This window comes from Nicotiana tabacum, chromosome 11, assembly GCF_000715075.1.
Source record: "Nicotiana tabacum cultivar K326 chromosome 11, ASM71507v2, whole genome shotgun sequence".
Taxonomy (NCBI): domain Eukaryota; kingdom Viridiplantae; phylum Streptophyta; class Magnoliopsida; order Solanales; family Solanaceae; genus Nicotiana; species Nicotiana tabacum.
The window spans coordinates 37,344,813-37,364,155 of NC_134090.1; the positions used below are offsets into that span (position 1 = coordinate 37,344,813).

Below are 19,343 nucleotides of genomic sequence, written 5' to 3' on the forward strand. Positions count from 1 at the left end.
GGTGTGTCTTGTGAGGTGTTTACTGATCATCGTAGCCTCCAGCACTTGTTCAAGTAAAAGGATCTCAATTTGAGGCAACAGAGATGGTTGGAGTTGCTAAAGGATTATGATGTTACTATCTTGTACCATCTAGAGAAGGCCAATGTGGTGACCGATGCTTTGAGCCGAAAGGCAGTGAGTATGGGGAGTTTGGCATATATTCCAGTTGAGGAGAGACCTCTTGCAGTTGATGTTCACGCCTTGGCCAATCGGTTCGTGAGGTTAGATATTTCGGAGCCCAGTCAAGTTTTGGCTTGTGTGATTTCTTGGTCTTCCTTATATGATCGCATCAGAGAGCACCAATATGATGATCCTCATTTGCTTGTCCTTAAGGACAGAGTTCAGCACGATGATGCCAGAGATGTGACTATTGGTGATGATGGGGTGTTGAGGATGCGGGGCTGGATATGTGTGCCCAATGTGGATGTGCTTCGGGAGTTGGTTCTGGAGGAGGCCCATAGCTCGCGGTATTCCATTCATCCGGGTGCCGCGAAAATGTATCAGGATCTGAGACAGCATTATTGGTAGAGGAGAATGAAGAAAGACATCGTGGGATTTGTAACTCGGTGTCTCAATTGTCAGCAGGTGAAATATGAGCATTAGAGACCGGGGGGCTTGCTTCAGCAGATGGATATTCCAGAGTGGAAGTGGGAGCGGATCACCATGGACTTTGTAGTTGGGCTCCCGCAGACTTTGACGGAAGTTCGATGCTATTTGGGTGATTGTGGATCGGCTGACCAAGTCCACGCACTTCATTCCTGTGTGTACTACCTATTCTTCAGAGCGGTTGGCAGAGATCTATATCCAGGAGATTGTTCGTTTGCATGGTGTTCTAGTTTCCATCATTTTAGATAGGGGCACTTTGTTACTTCACAGTTTTGGAGGTATGTGCAGCGAGGGTTGGGTACTCAGGTTGAGTTGAGCACAACTTTTCACCCTCAGACGGACGTGCAGTCCGAGTGTACTCTCCATATATTGGAGGACATGTTGCATGCTTGTGTCATTGATTTCGGAGGGTCATGGGATCAGTTTCTACTGCTCACAGAGTTTGCTTATAACAACAATACCAATCGAGTATTCAGATAGCTCCATATGAGGCTTTGTATGGGAGGCGGTATAGATCTCCAGTTGGTTGGTTTGAGCTGGGTGAGGCTAGGCTATTGGGAACAGACTTGGTGTAGGATGCTTTAGAGAAGGTGAAGGTGATTCAGGAGAGGTTTCGTATAGCATAGTCGAGACAAAAGAGTTATGCCGATAGGAAGGTTCGGGATGTATCCTACATGGTTGGTGAGAAGGTTCTGTTGAAGGTTTCACCCATGAAAGGTGCTATGAGATTTGGGAAGAAGGATAAATTGAGTCCTCGGTTCATTGGGCCTTTTGAGGTACTTCGGAGGATTGGGGAGGTGGCTTATGAGCTTACTTTGCCGCCCAACTTGTCGAGTGTGCATCCAGTATTTCATGTTTCTATGCTCCGGAAGTATATTGGGGACCCGTCTCATGTTCTGGATTTCAGCACGGTTCAGTTAGATGGTGATTTGACTTATGACGTGGAGCCGGTAGCTATTTTGGAGCGTCAGGTTTGAAAGTTGAGATCAAAGGATATATCTTCAGTGAAAGTGTAGTGGAGAGGTCGGCCAATAGAGGAGGCTACCTGGGAGACCGAACGGGAGATGCGGAGCATATATCTTCACCTGTTTGAGGCTTCAGGTATATTTCTTGACTCGTTCGAGGGCGAACGTTTGTTTAAGAGGGGGAGGATGTAACGACCTGGCCGGTCGTTTCATGAGTTACCGCTCTGTTTCCTCCATTTCTGCTTCTTGCTTTGTTTATCAGTTCTATTGTGATTGGGTTGGTTGGCTCAGGTTCGGAGAGGTTTTGGTAAGGTTTGAGACACTTAGTCTCTTCTGAGGAAAGCTTAAGTTGGTAAAGTCAACTGGATGTTGACTTATGTGTTAGAGGGCTCGGATGTGAGTTCTAATGGCTCGGATAGCTTTGGGAGGTGATTTGAGACTTAGGAGCGTGATTAGAATGGGTTTTGGAGGTCCGGAGTAAATTTAGGCTTGAATTGACAAAATTGGAATTTTGGCGTTTTTCGGTTGATAGGTGAGATTTTGATATAGGGGTCGGAATGGAATTCTGGTAGTTGTAGTAGGTCCGTCGTGTAATTTGGGATGTGTGTGCAAAATTTCGGGTTATTCGGACGTGGTTTGATAAACTTTTTGATCAATAGCGTAATTCAGAAGATTTTGAAAACTTAGGCTTGAATCCGATGTGTTTTGGTTGATTCGATGTTGTTTGAGGTGTTTTGAAGATTGTTATAAGTTTGAATGGTGGTGTGTGACTTGTTTGTGCTTTTGGTTGAGGTCCCGGGGGACTCGAGGTGATTTCGGGTGGTTGATGGAAAGAATGAAAATTGGAAATGGCAGCTGAAGTTGTAATTTGCTGTCATAATCGCACCTGCGGCTAGGGGACCGCAAGTGCGGGCTCGCAGAAGCATAGAGGGAGCCGCAGATGTGGCAAAGAGGAGGACTAGCTGGAACCGCAGAAGCGGTAAGGGGAGCGCACCTGCGATAGCGCATGTACGGGTAGTGCATTGCAAATGCGATTTTTGGCCACTTAACTGATGACCGCAGAAGTGGTTGCGCAGGAGCGAGATATGCTCCGCGGGTGTGAAAATCCTGGGCCAGAAGGTATAAATTGTTTCCTTCGCGAATTTTTTGGGTTATTCCACCATTTCTAAGTCGGCTTTGGAGCTTTTTGGGAGATTTTGAACAGGGAATTCGAGGGAGCTTCGTTGAGGTAAGATTGGAGACCTTGACTTGAGGATTTGAATGGCAATTTGTGGTCGGATTTTGGAACTTTTGATATGTATGAACTCGTGGGGAGATAAGGAATCTATTGATGTAACTTTTATCAAATTCTGAGACGTGGGCCCGGGGTCGGGTTTCGGTTAATTTCGGGATTTATGTTGTACATTGATTATTTTCGCATGGGCTTCGTTCCCTTAGCATATTTTGACGTCGTGATTCTGATTTTGGATAGATTCGACGCGAGTTGAGGCAGATTCAAGTGGCAAAGGTGTCGCGGGTTAGAGTTTGGACTGAATTGAGGTGAGTAATGATTGTAAATGTTGTCCAGAGGGTATGAAACCCCGGATTATACATCATTGTGCTATATTGAGGTGACGCACATGCTATATGACGAGCGTGGGGTCGTGCACCGTTGGGGATTGTGACTTAGTCCATCCCAAATGATTGTTTTATCGCGTATTTGATTGAAAACTATTTGCTATCATCATAGTTTGGGCTGAATGCCGTATTTGGGCCTCGTGCCAACTATTTGGACTCTCAGGGGATTTTTATTACTATGTCCTCACTGTTTTGACGTTATACTTGTACTCAGTCATGCTTTATTCTACTGTTTCCATAACTCAGCCATGTTTACTCTGTTTTAACACATTAAATGTTATTTTAAATGATATTTTGGGCTAAGCATCATGTTTTACTATTGCCCGGTGGCTTATGAAATTCTGACTGAGTAAGGCCGAGGGCCTGTGTTATGAGGATACTTTGGGTCGGGCTGCACGCCGCAGCAGTGATACACTGATTATAATTATGAGGCCGAGGGCCTGAGATTGTACGCCACGAGGTGGCTTGTTGATATGAGGCCGAGAGCCTATTGATTATGCCATGAGATGGCTTGATATTGTGCTTGGGCCGTAAGGGGTCGCTCCGGAGTCTGTACACCCCCAGTTAGCACGGATACCTATTGTGATATGAGATATAGCCCGGGGGGCTGGTGTTATTCCATGTTATTGCCCGAGGGGCTGATTCTGTTGGTATTGTGCCCGAGGGGTGATTTTTATGTGTTTATCTCTTCTAGTTGCCTGTCATTTACTTGTTTAACTGTTAAAAAGGTATTTTTAAAGAAGTTTATTATGAACTAAGGCGACTTTATATGTTTTCACTGTTTTCTTGCATTTTACTGGTATTACTCTGCCTTTGTATAGCATGTTGTTGTGTTTTTACGTGATTTTTTATCACTCAGTCTTCATTTATTATTAGTACTCACTGAGTTGGAGTACTCACTTTACTCCCTCCATCCCGTGTACAGATTCAGGCGCTTCACGTCCCGCTAGCGAGTGTTGATTCCTTCTAGCTCAAGCGGTTCAGAGATTTATTAGGTAGCTGCTCGGCGTTCACAGCCCAGTGCTTCTCCCCCTATCTTATTTTCTCTTGTTCTAGTTCTGTAATAGACTATGTAGACTCTTCCTGTTTTAATCGGTTAGTAGATGCTCATGACTGGTGACGCCCCGATGTTGGGCTATGTCTATTCCGTAAATTGTATTATTCACTTTTATTTTGAGATTATTATTATATTAAAGACTTAATTTGTATTATTTTAATTGCTTAAAATTAATTGGGTGTGTGTGTCGGCTGGCCTTGTCTCCACGAAAGACGCCATCACGACCGAGTCCGGGTTTAGGGTCATGACATCCTAGTTGTCAATCATTGATCCAAGCGAATGCTAATCATTCCTATCTTATAAATGAACTCGATTTGGGGTCAACTAATGTCACGACCCAAAATCCACTAAGGGTCGTGATGGCGCCGGACACCACTGTCAGGCAAGCCAACACCAAATAACTAGTAATTTTTTATTTTAATATTTTTGATATCGTTCCTTTTTAAACACTAAACAATTAATAAAAAATTCTACTCAATAAATAATGATGTATTTAACAAATTTTAACACTGAATGGTCCCATTGACATCCTAGAACTCGGTGTCATAAGTGCATGAGCAAATTTCTAGAAAAATAATGCAATACAATAATTGTCCGGAATACAAATTGGACAGAAAGGAAAATACGACACAATACTCTGAAGGAGATTCTGCCAGTTGCGGGTCGTTTCGAGAGGTGCAGCTCACCTAAGTCTCCGTATCAAACCTGCCGCTGCGCCTGAGCTTAAACCACTTTCTTCTTTTAAACAAGTATTCACCAAATGGAAAATTTATACTAGTTAAATAAAAGGACTTCCAATACTATTATAATACATATATACCACCGAGGACGTTCGGCCCGATCCAACATAAATGTAAACTGTGCACTGCCGCGGGTCGAACGACGGGAACCATAGATGCATCTATTTCCCTGCTCGCGAACCATACATGTGACGTATTCCCCGCTCACAAATCATACATGTGACGCGGTCAAATATAAACTTAAGAAAAAACCCCGCTCGCGAGTCATACCTGCGACGCGGTCACATACAAATTTAATATTTAAAATAATATCTCTTTCTTAATTCTTTTCAAAATATTGGAAATTTGACTTGGAACTTTTAGGGAATTTACCCCGCTCGTGAATCATACCTGCGACGCGGTTACACATAGATTTCTTGAGTTATTATAATATTTCTAATTCTTTCGAAAATACGAAGTATAATGGAAAATTTTAAAATCTTAAATTCCTCAATTCAAACCCCTTTCAACACAATTATTACACAACCCTAATCTTGTTTCTTCTCAAGGCAAAAATAACATAATTTAACAACAAGATCAACAAGGCATGATATAAGCCTAAAACTACCTGGACATAAGTATGATAGTAGCTACGTACGGACTCTCGTCACCTCGTGCATACGTAGCCCCCCACAAATAGTAGCACATATTCAATTATTTCACTTACAAGGTTAGAAAGGAGACTTATCTCGCTTTGAAGTTCTATAACCAGCATCCCACGCCCTTTTGAAGACTCAAATCGATGCACAACGCTCCAAAACTAGCCAATAATTATGTAAACCCATTAATATATGTTCAATTACTATTATAATACAATTTATAACAATTCCTAACCCCGATCGAAAAGTTGACAAAGTTGCCCTCGGGCCCACGTGCCCGGATTCTGAAATTTTTCGATGATAAAGTTTACCCATAACCTCACGAGCTCAAATATATAATTTACTCTCAATTTCATGCCCAAATTCGTGGTAAAAATCCAAAATATCAATTTCTAGGTCTTCTACTAAAAACCCACAATTTCCACTAATTTTCATGCTCAAATCCATATATAATCCAAGTATTTAACTTGCAATATGTGGGAATCACTTACATTGACATAGATGACGAAATATCTCTTCCAAGATCTCCAAAAATTGCCCACTCAAATGAAAAATGGAGGAAAATGACCAAGACCCATCTTTAAAACAACTCACTGCGCAACACTGCCCTTCTTCGCGAACGCGACACTGCCCTCGCGTTCGCTAAGGCCAAAAATCAGCTTCCAAAAAAAATTCTTCTTTCGCGAACGGGAGACCCGGCTCGCGAGCACGTAGCTTCACCAGACGACCCCTTCGCGAATGCAAACGCTAAAAATCATGGGCCCAATTCTTCTCCTTCGCGAACGCAAATCACAAACCAGCAACCAACACAAGACCTTCTTCGCGAACGCGGGAACTCCTTCGCGTTCGCAAAGAACAAAATCAGAACCAGACATCAGCAGTCCTAAAACATCCCGAATCAATCTGAAACCACCCTGAAACACACCCGAGGCTCCCGGGACCCCGTCCAATCACACCAACCAATTCCAAAACATAATACGGACCTGCTTGAGGCCTCAAATCACATTAAACAATGCCGAATTCATGGATTGCACCTCATTCCATGCTTAATGAACTTTAGATTTTTCAACTTCTACATTCGATGTCGAAACCTACCAAATCACGTCCGATTGACCTCTCATTTTGCACACAAGTCATGTTTGACATTACGGACCTACTCCAACTTTCGGAATCAGATTCTGAACTCGATAGCAAAAAGTCCATTTCCGGTCAAACTCCTCAAAAACCTTCAAATTTCTATCTTTAGCCAAATGGCTCCAACGTGATCCACGGACCTCCGAATTCACTTCCGATCGTGCTCCCAACACCAGAATCAACATACAGATCTATTCCAAGACTCGGAATCCCAAACACACATTGATAACACTGAAATGTACTTCAACCCAAACTTATGAAATTCTTCTAAAAATGCTAACTTCCACAATAGGTGCCGAAATATTCCCGGGTCTTACAAAACCTGATCCGAACATACGCTCAAGTCCGAAATCATCATACGAACCTGTTGGAACCTTCGAATCCCGATTCCGAAGTCGTTTACTCAAAAATCCAATCTTAGTCAATTCTTTCAACTTAAAGCTTCCGAAATGAGAATTCTCTTTTCAAATCAACTCCGAACTTCGTGGAATTTAATTCCAACCATGCGTACAAGTCATAATACCTGAAGTGAAGCTGCTCATGGCCTCAAACTGCTGGATGACACACTAGAGCTCAAAACGACCGGTCAGGTCGTTACATTCTCTCCCACTTAAACATACGTTCGTCCTCGAACGTGCTAAGAACCACGCTGGAGCTGTCCGAAATCACTGCTTAACACCTCGTGCACCTACCCGTGCTACCAAAACTCAGTTGAGCACCTTAGCTCGATCAATTCTGAAGATATTTCTCTTTTATTCAAGCAAATAAGCTTTTAGCCCAGTTCCAACATCCGAAATTCTCTGCCAAGCCTGCTCCCAATATACGAGCACCCTATCAATCACTACACGAGGTACCAGAACATGACTGCATACCTTGCTGAATTCTCACCATGCACCACATCATTCACAGGACCATAATAACATTCTCTTATCATAATAACCGACATTTCCCGAATCTGATGCTCACAATGCACCTTATGATATATATATAAGTCTCGTTCCAACTCTCGCAATACCACCACGATGGAAAAGATGTGTAGAATTTATAACCAACTACCGAGTCAACAAATCATTGAGTCTATACTTCCGACAAGAACCATTACCTCATTCTGAACCAACTAATGATCTTTGCTCTCTAATATACTCCATATAATACGACTGTAGTGATCCTAGATTCAATAATCTCGTCTCACCTAGGATGAACTACTCAGGCAATAAGCCACCCCGGACATAACCAAAACTCTCATATGATGCCACCACGTGCCAATAGGCTACAAGATCGAACGTGATACATAAGGAAAACAGACTCTAGAAGGGACTACTCAACTCGCGCAACTAATATGAACTTTCCTCAGAAAATGGGAAACAAAACACACAAAAATTAGAATATAGAAAATTGTACTCATCATCATATTGTTGTAGCGTGCAACCCGCTTCAAACAACATACCCGTGGGGGCGTGCCACTCAATCCACACATAAAATTCACGTAAGAAGCTACACACCGAGCTACATCTCTTATCACTACAAAATATCGAATATTGGCCACAAGCACACTAAGTGCATAATACTATCCATGGGGAGACAGATAGCGCCATAAGCTACAAAACTCAAGCACAACTGAAGTGCGATATATGATTTGAATCTCAAGAGTCATCCTGCTCACATAACACCATCGTTACGCGGAACCTCAACACATAAGAAATTTATCAAGCCGTTTCACAACTCACACGACACAATATAGCATTACAGGAAATAGCCAATGACGAAATGACATCCAACGTCCGAGTAATCCTCCATAAGGAGCGCTATACTGAAATGAACACATCCGGCCTGATATAGAGCCCATATTCATATTTAAATCCATTCACAGGCCTCAAGCCGATTCTGATTGTACCGAACTAGGCCAATAATCTTTCCTGGGTCCATATTAACCCCCTTTTCCCCTAACACAAAGAACAACCATCATAACCGGAGCAATCCTCCACAGTTCACAACCCAATAAACCGAGTGCGCTCCAGGCATAAATTCTCAAATTAGTGATATTACCAAAATCTTCAATAAATTAAGTGGCTACATGTCACACTTATACAATATTCCCGTAGGATACGCCCCCACGACCTTCCGCACTAGGTAACAAGTATGCACAACCTCACCACCAACCATACAATGCTATAAAGCAAATTAAGAATTTGCAAATCAATACACGAAGCCTCTTGCATAAGGCACTGATCTAAGGTGACGCTGGAGACAATACTCACTTACTTTAAACATCCAAACTCCATTCTTGCTCATCCGAGCTCGTGACATCCTTGTCAACACCGAACCACAACCTTGATCTTCACTTTCAAATTCCATACCACTCACTGCACCTAACATGCCAATATGCGATAGTACAAGATTCTCATCATAACTCCTGAACCACTAATAGGGCAAACACTTCATCACATAGAAGCTTATTACTTAACTCATTCCAAGAGAACCATAGCAACATGCGAGTGGATTCTCATAACCGTAGAACATGCAAATCCTCCAAGTAGTGATCAAGACCACCATAACCCTTCCAGGATTCGCCTACACATAACAGGCCATAATACTTGAATACTCTAATAAAACCAATTACGGCAGCCATCAAGCCTGGCACGCACCGTCACGAATCACATACATAACTTAATCATGCTGAAGGAACTGATCACTGCCATCATTATGCCGATTCAACCATGGCTAACCAATCTAACTTCTTCTAATTCATCCTTAATTTGCCTTAGAGAGAATAATATCTCCATTCCTCACATCACCAACCTAAATTCGCACTCATCTTGAGTGGCCTTGTATCACTAGACCATGCTGCCTCAAATTCCATGAACCATTTCATACCTTCCTTGTGCGCATATTCGCATCCTCAACTGGTACGCCCATTCTGATAATTCCTCTACGAATCCGGAGTCATTTTCTCTCAATCCCCCAAATGTTACACTACAAACCGAAGATATCATAGAACATTCCAAGCCTTTTTTCATAATCTGCTGCAAAAGCTCGATTCTTAACCATATTTATGGGCTCGAAATCATTAGGAACCACACATCCAATCGGGGACGATGATACCACGTTGCAGATGAAAATTCCATCACACTTGAAAACACCAAATCTTGTTGCTCCATCAATCCGAATCTGGACATTCGTAGGCCAATTACTTTTCTCCGTCGGAAATGAAATACCAAATCTCTGAATCATGCACTGAGTAGACCTCCTTTCAAGTCATTCACTGCCCCAACGTGTAGGCAAGTATTAAACAATCACATCAATATTGTGCGATAACCATTCATGAGCATCATAGCAACCTGTGCGTAGTTTCAAGCTCTACGAAGTGTAGCGTCCGAGCTGAAATGACTGAATATCCTTTCACAAGGCGACGACAATAGCCGAATCAACTATGCTGGGAGAACATCCCGTACCACATTTGTAGTACCTTTACAATTCTTCAATTCTCGATTTATAACAAGCGCTTCGCATCGCATAAGATTGAGTAGGAAGGAAACAAGGGCATGAGCGTCAAAGGAATCAAGTCGCACGATGAGGAATCAAGAAGGGAAGTGCTCCTAACAACCCTATAGCCTCTCGAAGATAAGTACAAACGTCTCGGTACCGATCCGCAAGAGTCTACTAGACTCGCTCATGACTCATGAGACCTAAGGGAACCTAGTGCTCTGATACCATGTTGTCATGACCCAAAATCCACTAAAGGTCGTGATGGCGCCGGACACTACTGCCAGGCAAGCCAACACCAAATAACTAGTAGTTTCTTATTTTAATATTTTTGAAATCGTTCCTTTTTAAAAATTAAACAATTAATAAAGAATTCTACTGAGTAAATAATGATGTCTTTAACAAATTTTAACACTGAATGGTCTCATTGACATACCAGAACCCTATGTCATAAGTGCATGAACAAATTTCTAGGAAAACAATGCAATACAATAACTGTCCGGAATATAAATTGGATAGAAAGGAAAATATGATACAGTATTTTGAAGGAGACTCTGTCGGCTGCGGGTCATCTCGAGAGGTGGAGCTCACCTAAGTCTCCGTATCAAACCTGCCGCTGCGCCTGCCTAGGCCACTAGTCATACATGTGCCTGTGCAACAAAAATGAACAGCAAGTGCAGTATGAGTACAAAAACAACGTGTACCTAGTAAGTATCCCACCTAACTCGAAGAGGTAGTGACGAGGGGTCGACTTCAACACTTACTAAGGGACAACAATATGGTAATAAAAAAATTCTAACTAAGCATGATATACAACAATAACATTCAGATCAAGGAGTAATTGAACGAGTCTTCACCATATTTAAGAGCTTAAACCACTTTCTTCTTTTAAACAAATATTCACCAAATAGAAAATTTACATTAGTTAAATAAAAGGACTTCCAGTACTATTATTATACATATATACCACCGAGAACGTTCGGCCCGATCCAACATAAATGTAAATTGTGCACTGCCGAGGGTCCAACGGCGCGAACCATAGATGCATATGTTTCCCTGCTCGCGATCATATAATGCGACGCAGTCCCCACTCGCGAATCATACATGCGACGCGGTCAAATATAAACTTAAGAAAAAATCCTGCTCGCGAATCATACCTATGATGCGGTCACATACAAATTTAATATTTAAAATCATATCTCTTTCTTAATTCTTTTCAAAATATTGGAAATTCAACTTGGAACTTTTAAGGAATTTAGCCCGCTCGCGAATCATACCTGTGACACGGTTACACATAGATTTCTTGAGTTATTATAATATTTCTCAATTCTTTCAAAAATACGAAGTTTAATGGAAACTTTTAAAATATTAAACTCCTCAATTCAAAACCTTTTCAACTCAATTATTATGCAACCCTAATCTTGTTTCTTCTCAAGGCAAAAATAACATAATTTAACAACAAGATCAACAAGGCTTGATGTAAGCCTAAAACTACCTGGACATAAGCATGATAGTAGTTACGCACGGACTCCCATTACCTCGTGCGTACATAGGCCCCCCACAAATAGTAGCACATATTCAATTATTTTACATATGGGGACAATTCCCACTTACAAGGTTAGAAAGGAGACTTACCTCGCTCCGAAGTTCCATAACTAGCATCCCACGCCCTTCCGAAGACTCAAATCGATGCACAACACTCCAAAACTAGCCAATAATTATGTAAATCCATTAATATATGTTCAATTATTCATTATAATCCAATTTATAGCAATTCCTAACCCCGATCGAAAAGTTGACAAAATTGCCCTCGGGCCCACGTGCCCGGATTCTGAAATTTTTTGAAGCTAAAGTTTACCCATAACCTCACGAGCTCAAATATATAATTTACTCTCAATTTCATGCCCAAATTCGTGGTAAAAATCCAAAATATCAATTTTTAGGTCTTCTACTAAAAACCCACAATATTTTCATGCTCAAATCTACATATAATCCAAGTATTTAACTTGCAATAGGTGAGAATCACTTACCTTGACATAGATGACAAAAATATCCCATCCATGAGCTCCAAAAATCACGCACTCAAATGAAAAATGGAGGAAAATGACCAAGACCCATCTTTAAAACAACTCACTGCGCAGCACTGCCCTTCTTCGCTAACGCGACACTGCCCTCGCGTTCGCCAAGGCCAAAAATCAGCTTCCAAAAAAAATTCCTCTTTCGCGAACGGGAGACCCGGCTCGCGAACGCGTAGCTTCACCAGACGACCCCTTCGCGAACGCAAACGCTAAAAATCATGGGCCCAGTTCTTCTCCTTCGCGAACGCGAAGCACAAACCAGCAACCAACACAAGACCTTCTTCGCGAACGCGGGAACTCCTTCGCGTTCGCAAAGAACAAAATCAGAACCAGACATCAGCAGTCCTAAAACATCCCGAATCAATCTGAAACCACCCCGAACCACACCCGAGGCTCCCGGGACCCCGTCCAATCACACCAACCAGTTCCAAAACATAATACGGACCTGCTTGAGGCCTCAAATCACATTAAACAATGCCGAATTCATGGATTGCACCTCATTCCATGCTTAATGAACTTTAGATTTTTCAACTTCTACATTCGATGTCGAAACCTACCAAATCACGTCCGATTGACCTCACATTTTGCACACAAGTCATGTTTGACATTACAGACCTACTCCAACTTCCGCAATCGCATTCACAAAACGATATCAAAAAGTCCACTTTCGGTCAAACTCCTCAAAAACCTTCAAATTTCTCTCTTTAACCAAATGGCTCCAACATGACCCGTGGACCTCCGAATTCACTTCTGATCGCACTCCCAACACCAAAATCACCACACAGATCTATTCCCAGACTTGGAATCCCAAACAGACATTGATAACACTGAAATGCACTTCAACCCAAACTTTTGAAATTTTTCCAAAAATGCTAACTTCCACAATAGGTGCCGAAACGTTCATGGGTCTTCCAAAACCCGATCCGAACATGCGCCCAAGTCCAAAATCATCATACAAACCTGCTGGAACCTTCGAATCCTGATACCGAGGTCGTTTACTGAAAAATCCAATCTTAGTCAATTCTTTCAACTTAAAGCTTCCGAAATGAGAATTCTCTTTCCAAATCAACTCCGAACTTCCTGGAATTCAATTCTGATCATGCGTACAAGTCATAATATCTGAAGTGAAACTTCTCATTGCCTTAAACTTCTGGATGATGCGCTAGAGCTCAAAACGACCGATTGGGTCGTTACACTTAAAGACGATCCATGAGAAAGAATATCTATTGCTAACCCTAGAATATGAGATGAAGTAAGGAAACATTACATTCAACAAGATCCTTGTCAACCTTTCAGGCATCAATTTCCTAAAACTCAAATACGAGGACGAATGCGTCAATTTATTCCAAGTTGGTTCAACGGTCAATTTTCTAAATGGTTGGAGTATAGCGTGAAGAAAGATGCGGCATTTTTCTTGTGTTATTATTTGTTCAAAAATGAATTTATTCATGGAAGTGCAAGTGAATTTTATACAAAAAATGGTTTTAGGGCTTGGAATAAGGGTCTTAAAAGATTGCGTTTGCATGTTGGTGATGTTAATGGTGTCCATGATAAATGTTTCAAGAAGATATTAGATTTATCAAATCATCATCAATCAATTCAAGTTGTTTTTGATAAGCACTCTGAGAAGTTAAAAAGTGAGTATCAAATGAGTTTAGAAGCATCAATTGATGTGACAAGACTTCTATTATTGTATGGATTGCCTTTTAGGAGTCATGACAAAAGTGAGTCTTCAACAAACCAAGGCATCTTTCTAGGATTCTTATGATGGGATGGGGACAAACATTCGTATGTGAGAAAATTAATATTAGAAACTACTCCACAAAATGATATTTTGCTTGCCCTATGATCCAAAATGGTATTATCAATGCTTGTGAAAAAGAAACATTAAAGGCTATAATTGAAGACTTGAATTGGAGAAATTACTTGAGTCCGGTGAAGTTCATATCGGGCGAAGACTAAATCAAGAACGCGGGCTTCAAAGACCAGGTGATACTCGTTGGGGATCACATTTCAAAACATTATATAACTTTATTGTTATTTTCTCATCTATTATTCGTGTGCTTGAACATGAAGGTTCTACCTCAAATGAGAGAAATCAAGCAAAATATCTTTTGAGTGAGATAATAACATTCAAATTTGTTTTTATGCTTCACTTGATGTTGAAAGTTTTGGCAATGTCAAATGAGTTGAACAAGATCCTACCAAAGAGGGATCAAGATATTGTTAATGCCATGGAGTTTCTTAACATTACAAAGAAAAGATTGTAAGATATGAGGGGAACTGGATGTGAATCTTTGCTAGATGATGTTTCCTCATTTTGTGATATGCATGATATTATAATTCCCAAGATGGATGAATTATATTTTCCTGGAAAGTCGAAGCGCAAGTCTTTTGGTATTTGTTATTCATACCACTTGCGTGTTATCAATCTTTTATGCTGTAACTGATGTGCAACTTCAAGAGCTTAATGACCGTTTTGATATAGTGAGTAGCGATTTGCTTCTTGGGGTAGCTAGCTTGAATTCAGCCAATTCTTTTACTAATTTTGATAAAGGTAGAATAATGAGTTTAGCAAAATGTTACCCAAATGAGTTTGATGAAGTACAAATTCGAGACTTGAGTTATCAACTAGATACTTTCATAATTCATATGCGAGCTGGCAATCCCAAGTTCTCCAACTTGAAAGGGATTAGTGATTTGGCAAAAACATTAGTTGAGACAAATCTTGTGGAGATTTATTCGTATGTTTATTTACTTGTGAAGTTAACTCTGATTTTACCTGTTGCTACCGCAACTGTGGAGAGAGCATTCTCATTCATGAAGCAGATAAAGAATGAAGAGCGGAACAACATGGGTGATCAATATTTAAATGATTGTTTAGTTTGTTACATAGACCGTGATGTATTTACAAATATAAGTAATGATATCATTATTGATCGTTTTCAAAATATGAAAGCTCGTCGAGGACAATTGTATATGATATTAAAAATATTGTTGGAAGTTTTATGCTTTGCGTCAAGTAGTTATAGTTATTATATTTTCTTTCATTTGACCTATTTGTCTATATAAATAAAAAGGACGAATAACTCGAACCGACGCCCAAATTGATCAAATCGATTAGGTTGACACCTGTAACCCCTAAATTCTGGATCCGCCGCTGCTTTCTCTCGCACAACACAATGTAAGTTGTCTCAATAACTTTTCAAAAAGTTCCTGTACAATATGCTGGTACTTGATAGACTAATCCATAATTGTGAAATATGAATCATATATATATCTTAGCAATCAAGGAAGACCGCGGAAAAAAAGAAGAAGCTGAAGACAATATTTGAGCTCAGCTCAAATAGACAATATAGTGTCTATTTGACACTATATTCTTTCCTCTCATGCCGAAGAAATAAGTCCTGATGTCATGGATTGGGACTAGACAGTCTTCTATTGTATTGTTTTCACTTAGCTTGGATCGATATTTATCATTTTGTGGTACTGCCTTTTCTTCTGATTCCTTTTCCTTATCTTCGTTTCTGCTGTGTAATTCATGTGCCATAAGCAATGAAGGTTCTGCAATCTCCATGACATGCTTAGGTAAAGCCATTGCAACATATTCGTGAATATTTAGACCGTCTTTAAAGATCACATCAGTTGGTCTTATGCCTATGAACAACTCAAGCACCATAATACATAGCTATAAATATCTCCCTGTTTGGTAACATAACCTTCTGATCCGTGCTCTACAAGTAAATAGCAAACTGTTAGGAGATACAGAATATGCAAATAAGATCTTCTTAAGTTAAATATGGCAGATCTTGTTCTGTTTAGTATGTACAATTATATGGTTCAGGGATTAGAAGTATGTGTTTAAGATTCAGATGCTTGGAAAATGATGATATTGTGATAGTATAAATATAGGCTGTAAATATCCTATGGAATCTTTTAGCGCGTCAACATTCTGCTTACTCCAGGAAGTATTGTATGATCTAATGAGAAACTTTGTTAATCTAAAGTCACCAAGATGAGCAGTCATATCCTCATCAAAGAGAATGTTGCTTGGTTTTATGCTGCTGTGAACAATTGGTAAATGGCAATGGTTATGGAGCTAATCAAGTGTAGAAGCAACATCTATTATATTGCTATGTTCGGCCTTTAGATTGTTGGGCCCATGCTCATATTGTCCAGCCAGAGACCCAATGGCATGATCCTATTGTCTTTTGATTTTTATTCCTATTCGAAATTGGATTTAATGTTTATTCCTATTTTGAGTAGTTTTGGTTTTAAGAGAAAACACCATTCATGATCTATAAATAAGACAACCTTGGAGAATTATTCTATCATTGGTACAAGTCTTTGAAAGACTTCAACACATAAGAGTAGTTTTTGAGAGAGCTTTCATCAAGAGAGAAGAGAGAACAAAATATTCGTTTTGCTACAGATTTTATTCTGACCAACCAAATTTAAATCCCGTTTTTTGATTGGTTAACCGTTGGATCGGGCTGAAATTTTGACTATGTGTTTGTAACTTCTTGATCTTTGATTTGAAGAGTGAAGATCAGATTTAGTGGCCTATACCATATGATTTAGAGCCCCAAAAAGTAGCTCCAGTTTTGTGACTTCTCTTCTTTCTTCAATTGATTTGTTGTTGCTCTTGTTGCTCCGTATTTGGCACTTGTTGTGTAGCCAAATTAGAGAACTTTTGTAACCCTTTTATTGTTATAGTGAATCCTTTTGGATCTTTGTGATCCCATGGGTTTTACCTTCGATTTGAAGGGTTTTCACATTAAAATTTGGTGTTCTTTATCTTCTTTATTTTCGGGGTTGCCTCTTCCTTGACATAACATGAATAATGTTCATACTCATTTTTGAAAGCCTTCATTCTTCGGATTGAGATATTTAAAGTCCAAAATTAGACATGAACTCCAAAATTAGACATTTAAAGCCCTTAGGGAATCCCTTGGTTGACTTTAAAAAAATCCTCATAAGTTATTCCCCCTGCAATAGGTAGATCATTATCAGAAATATGTCCAAGTTGCAGACCTGCTGAAGAGGCTGAATTGAGATAACTCTTTTTTTGGTTTCCAAATATGCAATAGGCAACAAATGAAAATAAGGGCATGTTGGATTTATTTTCAATTTGGGTCGCGGGTCGCTCCAAATAGATAAGATTAAATAACCTCTTATCAGAAGTTACTCTACACGTTGAATTTGTGGGAGCATATTCTACACGGTTTTTTTTTTGGGTAGGAACAGTTTTTTCTTTAGAACTGCTTTCTTCCTCAACCCTAAATAAAAGGGAACATACGAACTTTTCAGAGAGATACAAGAAGAAAAATACAGAGAACTCATCTCCTTTTCTTCTCACAAGAAACACAAAGAGGACACTTAATTTGTGGAATCAAAAATTCTATTTTCAAAGTAAAATAGAATCGGCGTGGAGCAATTTCTGTCACACAAATTTCAACAATCTTCCGCTGTTGTTAACATGTAAACAAATTCGATGTCCCTGTTACTATTATATCATCATTGGTATCAGAGCATGATTGTATCCGTACTCTGCGTTCTCCGCTGCAAATTTTATTCTTATAGAGCTATGGTTGGTGCCATGAAAAGGAACAATCTGTTTTTGTCCTTTTTAAAAGATCCTGTGTATAGGATTTTGCTGCTATTGACGGTGTTTGAGATTGAAAATTGCTCTATTTACCGTGTTGCTATTTGCAACGGAACTTAAACAAAAGTTTCAAAAATTGAATTGAAATTATGTGAGATCACCATGGCTCGACAGCTTTATTTGCATTCTTTGAAGTTTATTAAATATAATATAATATAAAGTCTCATCATGTGAGGAAGACATGATATCTTTGGCATGTGTAAAGTTTTTTCTTTGCCACTTGGATGGCATTACATATTTGCTTATTTACCAAAGTTTAATGGGTCCCGTAAGGCAATATGAAAGTAGTTTCCATGGTAATTTTGATTTCTACAATTTTCCTTCCTTGTCTAGTTGAGGAATAATATAAAGCTTCTTCATATGTACATCTGGTTAACGAAATTATTTGTCTATGTGAATTAATTGCTTGACGCTGGATACTGTTAAGAGCCTTACTGTTAATTGATGTCAAAGCCTTACTGTTAAATGATATCTTGACATTAAGTGATTAGAGTTCTTTTTTACTTGGTCTATAATATATTAAGAATTGGCCCATGGATAACTCCTGATTTCTCAAATAATTTTTTTGTTTAGTCCTAATCCCTTAAATTAATATACTTCTACGAGTTATTGTGACATATATTGTCACAATGAATGGTTGTAGCCGCTCTAAGTGTTTCCTTGGTCCTATTTTAGATATGGCTGAATAGGGACAAGTTTGAATTACTCCAAGTGGGAGTTCTCGAAGTCAAGGAAGGGGACAACCTAGAAGAATACGCCGTCGCAGGACTTATTTCTATAATGATTCAGACTCGGAGCCTGAAATCATTAGGAATATCCCAAAAGCGAGGCAAAATAAATTAATGGGCCGAAAGGCTGAACGAAGGAAAGGAGAAAAGAAATTTAGGGAGTTAAAGGAATTTAAAATGGGCCCTGATACTTCCTTTCCTGAACATGTACACCTTTTTAGGTTAAAAAGAGCTGGATTGGCTAATTACATAGAATTACTGATTGGAAGCATTAGTTATTTTAGTGAACTCTCTTCGAGAGCCTTGGGGTGAAATTTTAACTGAGATTTATCATGATATTTGGCCTAGTGCACCTTTTAGCGTATATGTGAAGAGTTAGTATTCGACTGGTACATGTATGTCCTAGCAAACATATAAATTGTTGTTATGTATTTTATCTTAATGAAATTTAAATTATGTTATTTGTCTCACCAGTTACATACATTATTTATTATTTTTTTTTATAATGGATTGAGATTTGAAATAAAGTACACACTAAGAAGTGATTTTAATATTAGTTAAAATATTTAGATATAGATGATGAATGGAAACGT

General features: G+C 39.6%; 2 protein-coding genes across 2 annotated transcripts; both read left to right on the top strand.

The window, feature by feature from the left end:
* The first annotated feature begins 13,687 nt into the window (after window positions 1-13,687).
* Window positions 13,688-14,627, top strand: LOC142165805 (uncharacterized). The gene is made up of 2 exons (XM_075224180.1): window positions 13,688-14,081; window positions 14,434-14,627. Exons 1-2 carry the CDS (start codon window positions 13,688-13,690, stop codon window positions 14,625-14,627), a joined length of 588 nt encoding a protein of 195 aa, XP_075080281.1.
* Window positions 14,628-14,630: 3 nt separating this feature from the next.
* LOC142165806 (uncharacterized) lies at window positions 14,631-18,082 on the top strand. The gene is made up of 4 exons (XM_075224182.1): window positions 14,631-14,754; window positions 14,822-15,214; window positions 16,365-16,434; window positions 18,007-18,082. The coding sequence occupies exons 1-4, from the start codon at window positions 14,631-14,633 to the stop codon at window positions 18,080-18,082; spliced, it is 663 nt and encodes a 220-aa protein (XP_075080283.1).
* The last annotated feature ends 1,261 nt before the right edge of the window (window positions 18,083-19,343 follow it).